Source organism: Onychomys torridus, chromosome 23 (genome assembly GCF_903995425.1).
Source record: "Onychomys torridus chromosome 23, mOncTor1.1, whole genome shotgun sequence".
Lineage (NCBI taxonomy): Eukaryota > Metazoa > Chordata > Mammalia > Rodentia > Cricetidae > Onychomys > Onychomys torridus.
Window position 1 is genome coordinate 21519320 of NC_050465.1, and position 12963 is coordinate 21532282.

A 12963-nucleotide genomic window follows, 5' to 3' on the forward strand; every position below is an offset into this window, starting at 1 on the left:
TGAGAGGCTTCGTCTCCAGTTCAGGATGCTATTGGGAGAGGGTAGAAGTGTTAGGAGGAGCCTCCTTGATGAAGGGAGTTAGGTTACTGGGGACATGCAGGAAGCCTTTCTGCTTCCCACCTGTCATGTGATGGGCAGCTTCGATCTACTATGTATGCCACAGGCCCAAGGGCAGTGGGGCCAAGTAATCACCGGCTAAGATCTCTGAAACTGTGAGCCCACATGAACCTTCTTTCCTGGTGAACTGATTATCTCGGGTATTCTGTCACAGTAACAGAATGCTAACCCAACTTACAGCAAATGTACAAGACAGATGGAAATAACATGTAGTGGTAACCACCCTGATTTCCTCTGAGCCCCCACATCTGGGGCTACTTTCCAGTTCTGGTCAACCCCAAATACTCCATTCCTGAGTGTGTGGATGATGCGTTCTGTAAATGAAGCAAGGGCTAATAGTCACATTTTCTATTTTAAGACAAACTTCTGGGCTTTGGAAGGGGTGGCGGTGGACAAGGAATAATCAAGCGATTGCTAAAGGCCAGAGACTCTTCCTCAGTGATCTCCTGGATGCTCTGGAGAGACGTGCATCTCTCTTTCCCAACATCAGCTATCCACAAACGTTCCTCTACCACCAAAACCTTACAGCTTGACCTCTCAACTGGGATTTCAAATGTGGTTTCTGGCCGGTCAGTGTATATGTCTTCTGAATCCATGTCCTCTGGTGAAGCTTCATCTCTGGCTATGAGGCACTGTTCAATGACGATATTTTCAATTCTCAGTTCCTCAGTTCCATACAGAGGGTCTCTAGCCATGGAAAGATCTGGGCTGACCACTCTGATGTGGCATGGCAGTTTTGTGACTTGGCACAGCTCCTGCAGGGTCCCTGGTCCAGCATCATCAAACAGCTCCAGGAAGTCTCCTTCTGTGAACAAGGGTAGGTTGACATGGGCCTTGGTGGCAATGTTCAGGCATTTGAGGACCTCCACCCTGTGCAGCTCTCCGTCAATCTCCACAGACACCACACTCTTCTTCAGAGCCAGGAAGCACTCGTTGGCCTTGAAAGATGGAAAAGGCTCCAGGTAGGAAGTGTAGTCCCTGGAGAACCGGAAGCAGAGCTGTCTATGTTGCATGGCTGCAGCAACATCAGAAACAGCACAAAAGTAGCGACCCCTCCTAAGTACCAGGCCCTGATAGGTGTACGGGATGAGAAAGCACCTCCCTTTCTGTCCTTGAGAAATCTCCGTGGCGATGAACTTTTTCACTTCTTCAGTCCTGAGGATGGTTAAGAGCTGCCCACACCTCAGAGGCTTGGTGAACACCTTGTTCTCTGACAGGACCACACTCATTATTTTAATTCTCACTGGGAATCTGTTTGTTTCCATACCATATAGTTGTCTCATCGTTGTTGTTGTCAGTGTGAGGGGCTGACAATCCAAGCGGGTTATCTCAGTAACATGGATGTCCAAGTCAGAGGGGATGCTGATCTGGATCTCACCTGGGAAAGTCAAAAGGGAAACAGCATGAGGCTTTTGAGAAAGGAGTGAGTTTGGAAGGAAGCTTGGGTCATGGATTCATAAATTTGTTCATGGGTCTACACTTTATAATCCTCTCCTATTGGCTGTAATATTTCACCTAATATAGTCACATAATATGTTAAACTGACTGGTGGCAGGATGGCTCAAGCCTTCTTTTTCTTTTATCTTTTCTTTTCTTTTTTTTTTTGAGATAGAGTTTCTCCGTGTAGCCCAGGCTGGCCTCGAACTCACAGAGAGCCACGTGCTTCTGCCTCCCGAATGCTGGGATTAAAGGCATGCATCACCACTGCCCGGCCGGCTCAAGCCTTCCTTTGCTATGTGATCCATCAGTGTAAAAATGCAATTGCATTCTCTATCAAGGAATTGTGTTACTTCCATATCCACAGTCCTCACCAAGACCCCAGGCAGCCACAGAAACTCTTGCTGTCCTTGTCTGTGGTTCAGACTTGGATGGGACTTTTGGTAGCTCTTGGGAGAATCAAGTGGCTTCCAAGATAAGTCATTTGAGAAGAATTTAATACAGGACTGAAAAAAAAATCTCTGGACAGAGCATGGGAGAGAGTCCCAGAAACCAGTTACGCTCCCCTGTGCGATCAGCAGAACCAGCGTGCAGTCTGGTTGGGCACTGGCACCAATAGCGCTGGGAGTCCCTCCTCCTCTCTCACGTTCCTGAGTTCTCAGAGAACTTCCGTTTCTTCATTGACCATCATGTGAATGACAGAACCATCTTCATAGGTCAACCCCAGGCTCTGGGCTGGATGAAGAGGGGCCTTGAAGGCTAGAATAAAATGATGGTCCTTAGAGTGGGATGGGAAGGATTTGCTTACAGCCAGATGGAAGGTACAGACCTATGTATTTCTACATCACTGTATTTCAGAAGGATGAGAAGGAGTCTATCAGAGTGTGGCTGTGGCCTTGAACTCAGCATCCTCCTGCCTCAGTCTCCTGAGTGCTCTCTCCTGGGAGCACAGGCTTGCAGAGATTTCTTTTGCTTAAATTAAACAAAAGTATTTTATTTTTATTTATGTGTATGAGTGTTGGCTGCATGCACGAATGTGCCCCATATGTGGAGGCCAGAAGATGGCATCGAAACTGCTGGAACCAGAGTCACAGTTGTGCGCCATCATGTGGGTGCTGGGTACTGAACTCAGGTCTTCTGTAAGATTGACAAGTGCTCTTAACTGCTGAGCCATCTCTTCAGTCCCCTTGCTTAGATTACCTTTAAAGAGGGAAACACATGGCTACTAAGGTGGTAGTTTTAGGAGGATCTCTGTATGGTCTTTTTAACCTTCAGAAATCCCAAGTGGGAGATGGTTTTGAGCAGGCAATGAGGAGATTGAAGAAAACAAGGAGGGAGCAAGAGGCTGCCTCCAGTTTCTCATCCTTCCCCTCTTCGGTTTCCCTCAAAAATTAAAATGTGAAAATGATCAGAAGGTTTGACTATGTATATATCCTTTTCATCACCTCTGAGCTTTCTTGCTGGCCTGCTGATAACAGTTTTTGAAGATGAAATAGGTTTATTGTTTTTATTCTAAAGTGAGTAAGTGAATGTGTTTTCAATTTCCCAGTTAATTTCTAATATAGTCGCTTTGCTTAGAAAAAAGACCTATTTACTTTTATTCACATTTGTGTGCATGTGTGCATACATTTTATGTATATGCTATATAAAATGTATATATGTATTTATATATATATAGTATATATATAAAATGTATGTATATGTCCTGTCTGTGTGTGGGCGCACAGAAGCCAGGCCTGGGTTCCTTGGCATCTGAAGTTACAGGCGAGTGACTTGAAATGGGTGCTAGGAATGAAACTCAGTTTCTCTGGAAGAGCAGCGAGTGCTCTGTATCGCTGATCCATCTCTCTCAGCATCACTGTTGATAAGTTCAGCTCAGATAAACTGATGTCTGTGTGACTCCTGGCCATGGTTACAGCCTGTGTCACAGAACATTGGTCTCACCAGGGTGCTGAAAACATGAACCAAAAACCAATTCCAGAGTCTAGATTTGTTGTTCAGGGATCTTTACCAGCCTGGCCAGGTCTTCTCTGATGGCAATACCAAGCCAGGTCACTTTCCAAAACTGTCTTAAGAGCCTGGCCTCAATCTTTGTCAAACTCAGACCTTCTGGGACTAACTCCACCGTTAAGTGTGTTGGGCCATGGTCTGGTCCATAGCCATTGTCATCTAGATATCTCAGTGGGTGACGCTGATTTAGCCCAGGATTTAAGGGCTTATTCAAGTGCAATGTCCATTGACCTGTCAGTGACATTAACCAAACTTTTATTAAAAATTAAAAAAATATTCAAAAAAGATTTATTTTATATGCATAGTTGCTTTGCTTACACAATGTCTGTGCATCACACACACATCTGGTGCCTGCAGAGGCCAGAAAAGGGTGCTGGACCCCCATACCTGGAGTTGCAGATGGTTGTGAGCTGCCTCCTGGCTGCTGGGAATCAAACCTGGGTCCTCTAGAAGAGCATCAGGTTCTTCTAACTGCTGAGCCGTGTCCCCAGCGCCACAAAGAACGCTTTTCTGAGGTAGACTCTTACTGTTTCCCAGAATTACTATTCCCAAACTCCTGGGCTCAAGCAACCCTTTGTCTACGACTCCCAAGCACCTAGGCTGACAGGAACACACCACTACAATGGGTCGAATTACACTTAAACTTTAAGGGTGTTTCAATTTCTTTGTCTCTTTGAAATCAGTTCCACCTTATTTCTTTTTATTTTAAAAAAGTTAAACAAAATTTTATGTGTATGGGTGTTTTGCCTACATGTACATCTATGCCCCACATGTGTGCAATACCCACAGAAGTCTGAAGAGGGAGCCAGATCTCTCGGAACTGGAGTGACAGATAGCTGTGAGCTGCCATGTGGGTGCTGGGAATTGAACCCAGGTCTGTTGGATGAGCACCCAGGGCTCTCAACCTCTGAGCCATCTCTCTAAGCCCTCCCCACCCTTTCAGTGCTAGGGATTGGACCCAGGACTTCACACACATAAACCACATGATCTACCACTGAATCGCACAGCCTCAGGCCTACCTCGTATTTTTAGCAATAAACACTGTTTGTTCATGTTAGGAGAAGCCGTATGCTATACACTGCAGAAGACAGGATGAGACAAAGGGAGGAAAGGCCCAGCAAGAATGCATTAGGAAGAGGCCTGGATGTCAGGTGATTCAAGTCTGCCAGCCACACAAGTGCACATGGGTGAGAGAGCCAGTCCTCACCCCGAGGTCCCCTTGGGACCGATAGACCCACCACTTCTGTCACTCTCACGGCTCTTCTGGTTATTACTTAAAAGACCAAGCAGATAGAGAATAAAAAATGGATGTGGAGCTATGGAGACATCATGGAGCGAGGGCTGAGGGAACAAGCTACGGTCAGTCTAAATACAGCCGATAAACAAGGTGGTAGCACAAAACAAAGAAGTTTCCATTGGAAACCCAGCAATGGAAACTACAAATACTTGAGTCCTGCCATGGAGCCAAATTAGTCTTTTACAAACATTGCCCACTTAAGGGGATCTTCCAGCCAGCGGGACTTTAAGGCTGTTGTAAATTCCTGTTTAATATCATGCAGCATTTCTTTCCTGCAAAGGACAATAAAGCAATTCAGTCTGTGAGAAGATAGGAAAGTGCACTGAAGTCTGGCTTTCCCATGGACTATAAACAAAAGCATAAAATTAATGGGTGGTGAGGGACTAGCTTTTATGATAACATAGAAGAAAATACATCAATAATAAATTCACTTGAAGGAGAGACTTCTTCTTTTTAATCTGCTCACAGCCCACCTGGCTGCCACCATGGTATGGATATTTATTAAGGGAATCAAATTAAAGCATCCTAAGCCTATTTCAGAAAATGTGTTTAAATTTATATGATGATAAGGATATAATGATGGGCGATGGGATGGAGTGGGTGTGTAACTAATCAGATAAATCACCTCTGGGGTGTGTGTGTGTCTTCAGCATCTAATAGTCCTGCATAAATCAAAGTGTGGAGCCAATGAGGTAGACATGGCCACTTTCTGAAATGGAATGTTGGCATCTATCCCTGGGGTTCCTTAACCCAACCAATCTACACATCTGTGGACCTTGGCAAGTTGCCTGCCCAGCCTAGGGCCACTGCTGTTTACCCCATCAATAGTTCATGAAGCAAACACCCTTCCATGCCTGTAGGGGGCTGTGTCCTTGCTTTTCTTGCTGTGGCATGGGTGTTTGGTTATGATCTGAGTCAGTCCTGTGAGAGTTTCTGTTTGGAAACCTGGAGGGGTGATGGGGAATCAGGATAGTTCTAGTGGCACCCTGGTTAGTGCCCAAGAGAGGACTGTAGACTGGTAATACGGCCTCCTTGCCGAGTCTTCTTGTCCTGCCATGTGATCTTTCTCTCTTGCAAAAACCCTGCCATGATGCCACCTGCCATTAAGTCCCCGCCAGAGTTGGTGCCATGCTATTTAGGCTTTCAGTCTCTAAAACTAGGAGCTATAAAACCTCATTTCTTTATAATTGTCATAGCCTCAAATTTTCTTGTCCTAGCAACAGAAAACAGACCAATGCATGCTCCAAACTATTTTGCCTTACTCACCTGGCAGACGTGCTGTCACTGAGAAATAGGGGTGCAAAACTAGATGGCCGCTAAAGCGTTCTGGAACTAGGGGGTTGAGAAGCCTCAGGCGATGTTCTGCCTCCATTTTAACCCTGCGCTCCCTCCCCGCAAGCAGCTTCCACCTCACGATGGTGTCTATGGAGTAGAGCTGATCATCCGGGCATTCCTGGAAGTGGCCCCTGCAGTCCATGGGCAGGAGCATTCTCAGGGGAGGGTTCTTGTTCAGCACCTCACATCGCAGAAGCCTCCTCCCCTGACTCCCTTGAAAGCCAATTAAGGTTAGTGTTTCTCCTTTCCTAAGCTTCGTGGGCAAGTCATCTGTAGAGATGGGGACAAGGTTCTGGAAGCGGGGAGGACTTCTGTGGGTCATGGGACTCGGGGAAAGTCGGACAGAACGGACTAAGTCAGCCACAGTTTCAAATGGAACTGGATCTGCAATCAGCTGGAAGTTCCCTGCAGAGAAAATAATTGAAAAGAATGTTCAGAGGGTCTATCAGGCACAGGAATAGTGAGACTGTGGCTCCAAACCCCACACCATTTGGAAGTACAGTGATGGTTATTATCATTGTTTAATACAGCTCTCTCTCCTGCTGGATTCCAAGGATGCAAAGGATCTTCCTCAGAACCGGCCCTTCTCCATCCTACAGCCTCTGTCGCAAATCAGCAACTAGCGCCTCTCCCCATCGAGGAAGGCTGCCATGCCTCCCATCTCTCCCCTTCCCAAAGACCACCACACAATCTCCAGCTGCCATTCCTGTGCTCAGGACCCGCTGGTATCTTCTCGTCCTCACTCAGACCACACCTGTCCTTAGCTCTTTCTTCCCTGCAACCTGTCTCCCACCACAGGCCCAAATACAGACACACCTGGCAGTCACTCCCGAACACGCACACTTCTCACCCAACAATCAGAGCTTTCTGGACTTCCTACAGCTCATCTCAATTTCTGTTTGGCGTATATCAATGAGACATTCTGGAATCACAGTTTGGGAACCCAGCACCTCTCTCTGTCCCTGCCCGGTCTGAAGACTACACCCGTGGCTGCCTTTGCAGAGAAGCTGAGGAATGTCTGATTACATGGCCACCTGCCTCAGGATAGATCCCACAGGCACTGTAGCCAGGATCAAGTCCCCCTTCTCTTTCTCTCTCTCTCTGAGTCTCACTGCGTAGCCCAGGCTGGCCTCAAACCTACAGAAATCTGCCTGCCTCTGTCTCCCAAGTGACCTGTGACATTACACTAGCCTGAGGTTCCCTTCTTAAGGCCACATTCATGACCATTTTTGTATCTTGCTATTTTCTGAAAGATTAGTCATGAGCACTCTTTATTATTTTTTGTGTGCTGTTCTTTTCTTTTCTTTTTCTTTTTTTTTTTTTCCAGACAGGGTTTCTCTGTGTCATTTTGGTGCCTGTCCTGGATCTCGCTCTGTAGACCAGGCTGGCCTTGAACTCACAGAGATCCGCCTGGCTCTGCCTCCTGAGTGCTGGATTAAAGGTGTGCACCACCACCACCCGGCTTGTGTGCTGTTCTTGTCCCATTGTGTGCACACAGAAATCTTCTTCCTGTCTATAAAGTTACCACCCCCCAATGTCAAGATCCTGTCAATTTTTTTTTTCTATTAGAAATTTCCACGGGTCAAAAAGTCTTTATCTTATAAGTGTATAATGTTTTCTTTTCTTTTTCTTTTCTTTTCTTTCTTTCTTTTTTTTTTATTTTTTGAGACAGTGTTTCTCTGTGTAGCTTTGTGCCTTTCCTGGAACTCACTTGGTAGCCCAGGCTGGCCTCGAACTCACAGAGATCCACCTGGCTCTGCCTCCCGAGTGCTGGGATTAAAGGCATGCACTACCACCACCTGGCATGTTTTCATTTATAATAAAAATTCCTCATCCAATGAGAAACATTCTAGTGTATTTAACAGAGAATGATGCCACCAGAGGAAACCAGGCACATGTTCAGTCATGTGCGCAGTGTTTAGGGCATGTTCTGTGTGTCCATGTGGACTCATTGCACACAGCAAGCCTCTGTGTTCATGACCCATCAGTCAAGAGTAGTCCATTTCCCTGGCCACAGAGACTGATTCAGAGATGGGCACTTGACCCAAAGAGACCTTATCAGCATTCACTGGGACTTGGACAACACAGTAAGATAAGTTCTGTTACAACACCTCATGGTCTACCCCACCCCAGACACTTGCGCACACAAAGGAAGTTATACACAATGCGCAGAAATGGGGCCAATAGGTAAAGGGAAGTCTAAAACAAAGCCAAGACACTCCGAGAATGAGAGACAGGGAGTAGTTTCACTGTCCACACTGTTATAAACTGGGCGGTTCATAAACACAGTACATAAGTCTCTATTTCTATTATCAGGGGTTGAGAAGTCTTAAATCATGGTGCCAACAGGCATACTGTCTAATGAGAGATGGCTTCCTGGTTCATAGGTGGTCATCTTTCCCTGATAACTTCACATGAAAGGCAAGGGTACTCTCCTAGCCTCTGTTATAAGGAAACAAGTTGCTATCATCAGGACTGCAGCTAAACACCTCTTAAAGGCACCACCTCCCATTATGGTGAGGGCTGGGATTTCAGCACATACAGTGGGGGTGGGGGATGAACATTCAGGTTACAGTAGAGACAGGAAAACAAAGAGGAAAGAAGAGACTCCAATAATTGAGAGACAGCATCTGGCTCTAGTTTAAACCACCCTTCTTTGCCTCAGCATTTTGGCCACATGAACCAGTAATTTCCTCTTTCTGTCTAAGCTGTTTTAAATTGCTTTTCTGTCACTTGGAACTGAAAAGATTTTTCTAATAAATATGCCTCTCAGCTCACTTGGGACACACAGTTCTGGAACCAGCAAGTGCTTGGAATCTTAGTCTGTCTGACATGTTAGCTGCGTCTCACAAACAGTTGTGGCAACAACTGACATTTAATCTGTACCAAGAAATGTGATGGAAACATCTGAATATTTGAGAAACTCATTATAGAGAAATGATTACAGTTCCCATTATGGCATCAGGTAATTTTGAGTTCTTGATTTTCATAAATAGATCGTTTTTCTTTGGTATTATTTATTTAGAGTCTCACTACATGGCCCTGGCTGTCTTGGAACTCACTGTGTAGATCAGGCTGGCCTCAAACCTGCCTCTGCCTCCATGTACTGGGACTGAAGTGTGTACCACCGCGCTGGGCTTCTCTGTTTTTGTGTTTGCTTTTTTAAAGCAAAACAGCAATGCTTTCCCTACTAAATGCTCAGGCAACAGTCAAAAACAAAGACTAATAAATTGGACTTCGAAAATATTAAACTGTTTTCTACATCAAAAAACTCTATCAAGAAAGTGAAGAGACAAGCTGGGTGGAGAGACATATATGCCTTTAGTCCCAGCACTCTGGAGTCAGAGGCAGGCAAATCTCTGTGAGTTCGAGGCCAGTATGGTCTACATAGTGAGTTCCAGGACAGACAGAGACCCTGTCTTAAAAAGAAAGAAAGAAAGAGAGAGAGAGAGAGAAAAAAAGAGAAAGGAAGGAAGGAAGGGAGGGAAGGAGGGAGGGAGGGAGGGAAGGAGAGAGGGAGAACACAATCCATAGAATGGGTTGGAAATGTTGTCAAATCATGCAGAAAGGACACCCACGACTCAATTACCTGGTTTAAAAAAAAGGTTTGAACACACAGTTCTCCAGTTGACAAATAATAAGCACATAAAAACGTGGTCAACTAGTTAGAGACAGCTGATTGGTAGTTGCCGAGGGCGGGGGACAGGAGGAGGGGCGATCAGTTGAGGGGAACAGAGAATCTCAGGCAGCTAGCAAAAACGTCCTAAAACTAGTTTATGCCAGTGATCACACAGTTGAATTCTATACCGGAAATCAGTGAACCCTATTATACGCAAAACATGCTCCTGTAAAGCTGAAAAATGAAACAAACCAGGACGACCCTACTCTAGCAATGTTTCTGGAAACACTTTTCCGAAGGAACCAGCCACGGGGGAGAGCACACTCACCGGAGGAGGCAGGGAGCGACAGAACCGCATAGCTTCCCCGCCCTCGAAGCCTAGCTTGCATTTAAAATACCCCCTTTCCTCCTCTACAGGCTGCCGGCTGTCTACATCCTGCTGAACACCCTTCAGCAAACGCTGACTGAGAGTGGAAAATGGAGCGGCAGTCACCGTAATGGGCAGGCAGTTGCCTTCTATCATCTGAAGGGCTCCGACTCCGCTTGGGTCCCGGAAGCTGTTTACTTCACATGGCTCTCCTTGTTACCAGGAGCTACTCACCTCAGCAAGTGGGAAATGTCTACCTGCAGAAAATGCAGCGCCAGATTCTGTCCACTCCTTTAAACTCAGGAATTCCTGTCCCAGAGTCATCCTGACCCTTCTCCAGGGTGAGGAAGGAACAGAGATACTGCAGCTCCGGACACTGCAGCCCCAGACACTGCCTCTTTTCATACCGTTAAGCCTTTTATTATTAAGAAGGGACACTTGAGTTAAGGAAATCGGTGGTTGTGCACGCCTGTAATCCCAGCACTTGGGAGGCAGAGACAGGTGGATCTCTGTGAGTTCGAGGCCAGCCTGGGCTACCAAAAAAAAAAAAAAAAAAAAAGAAAAGAAAACCATAGTAGCATCTAAACTTTAGCCTTGAAAGGATCTCCTAAAAGCTTACCAGGCAGCAGAGAGCATTTATTAAGTACCTACTGTATTCCAGCCACTACCTCGAGTGATCCTACAGACTGAATTAAATCCAGTTTGGCCTTTGCAGAGTGCATTCTCTTTCCTTGATAGCATACTGGCAACTTGGTCAAGTGTATTACAGGGAGTCAGAACTCTTGGAAAACAAGGTGCCGAAGTTTGTGTCTATAAGCAAGTGTCAGGTGATAAGATGTAAATAATGCTACCCTTCCCATGGTCCACTGCACAGTAAGCCTGTGTCTGGAGAGACAGAGTCGGTCAAGGAGAAAGGTAGAGCCTGCAGTTGGCAGTCCAAGAGCCAGGGTCACTCCCGAACAAGGAGAGCTTAGGAAGAGGCTGAGGGGGAGCCTCAGGTCTTGTCCCCAGGGTGAACAACTCAAAGGGCTCTAATTCACAGAAGATTGAGAAGGCCTGAGGGCTCAGGGCAGCCACCCAAGCCAACAGTACCTCAGCCACTCAGGAGATGACAGGCTTACCTCTTCCATTCCATTGGTCATTCCAGCAGCTCCACCATTATGCTGAGGCAGGAGGTTGCTAGCTGTTATCATGCAAGTGATTGTGAAGATATGTCAATGACTCCTCCTGTCTCAGCTGGTGGAGGTGGCTGGGGACCCAGTCATTGACTTATACTAGTGGCCCTCTTGGCATCTTCAGGGGATTGGCTCCAAGATTGCTGTAGATATCACTCTGTATAAATAAAATACTGATTGGCCAGTAGCCAGGCAGGAAGTATAGGTGGGACAAGCAGAGAAGAGAATTTTGGGAAGTGGAAGGCGGATAGAGAAACACCGCCAGCCGCCGCCATGAGAAGTAAGATGTAAGGTACTGGTAAGCCACGGGCCATGTGGCAACTTATAGACTAACAGAAATGGGTTAATTTAAGATAGAAGAAGTAGATAACAAGACGCCTGCCACGGCAATACAGTTTGTAAGCAATATAAGTTTCTGTGTGTTTACTTGGTTGGTTCTGAGAGTCTATGGGCCTGGCGGGTGAGAGAGATTTGTCCTGACTGTGGGCCAGGCAGGAAAACTCTAACTAAAAAAGATGATCATATCTGACTCCGACGCATTGTTCACGATTATTTCCCCAAATCAAGATCTTTACTTATCCCGTTTACAGTTTCTAGGAATTCAGACCTGGGTATCTCAGATCACTCTGCTGCCTTCCTCAGCCACCATGAAAACCCTTTGTTTCCTTCTCAGAATGCCTCTTAGGAGCTGCAGCACAGCAGGAGAGAGATGCTTAGTACGCGTGAGGGCCTGCGCTCAGTCCTGACATCAGCAAAGACAAAAACACGTCCTCACACGTGTTCTTGACTCAGAATTTTGCTGTCACCGCTTCCCTGATTATATCCCACTTTATTCTCACTCCTTAGGGTTACCCCAGCAATTTGCTCTATTTACAAAGTGTCATCAATTTATCCATTCTACCAAATAATATGTCGTCTACTATTACCCTTCAAAAATTAATGCATATCAGAGATTTTCCCCATGTCACCACACACAGATTGTCCCTCTTTTCCCCCGCAAGACAGGGTTTCTCTGTGTCAGAGCCCTAGCTGTCCTGGACCTCAATTTAAAGACCAGGCTGTCCTCGAACTCACAGAGATCCGCCTGCCCCTGCCTCCCAAGTGCTGGGATTAAAGGGGTGCGCCACCACACCCAGTCCCAGATGCCTTGTTTTTAACAGTGTAGAAGTTTCCAGAGCATGTATACTCTTTGAATGCACACACATTTCTTACTGGTGAATGCTTAGGTTGTCTTTCTAACATCATTTCTTCCCTCCTTCCATCTTAACACATTGCAGCTCTGTTCCATTAATTTCTTCTCCTGGCTCCAGAAGAGGGTACCAGTTAGCCTAAGCCCATCAGAACTGGAGAGGGTTGCTGATCCAGGAATGTATAGCTGGAGTTGATCTATGAGACTTAAGGTTGGGGCTCACAGTTCATGTTTAGGGGAGACTCTTCAACACTGCCTTCTATCCACTTCTCTCCTCTGGACAGGCTCAAGCAACTGAGAGTTCAACTGATCCAGAAATGGCAGAGCTCGCCAAGGAAAGACCCGTGTCTCTGATGACATCTGTTAGCATGCTACACCACAGCCGGGCTCCTCAACTCTGGAACGGTAATCGTGTGA

At 46.2% G+C, this 12963-nt stretch overlaps 1 protein-coding gene across 1 annotated transcript in view; it reads right to left on the reverse strand.

The window, feature by feature from the left end:
- Window positions 1-470: 470 nt before the first annotated feature.
- LOC118573409 (protein THEMIS3-like) overlaps window positions 471-12963 on the reverse strand; it is a 39737-nt gene continuing 27244 nt past the window's right edge. Inside the window, exons 3-4 of the mRNA XM_036173701.1 lie at window positions 6128-6601; window positions 471-1495 (exon numbers count right to left, since the gene is read on the reverse strand). Coding sequence (XP_036029594.1) covers window positions 471-1495; window positions 6128-6601 — 1499 coding nt within the window. The remainder of the gene's footprint in view (window positions 1496-6127; window positions 6602-12963) is intronic.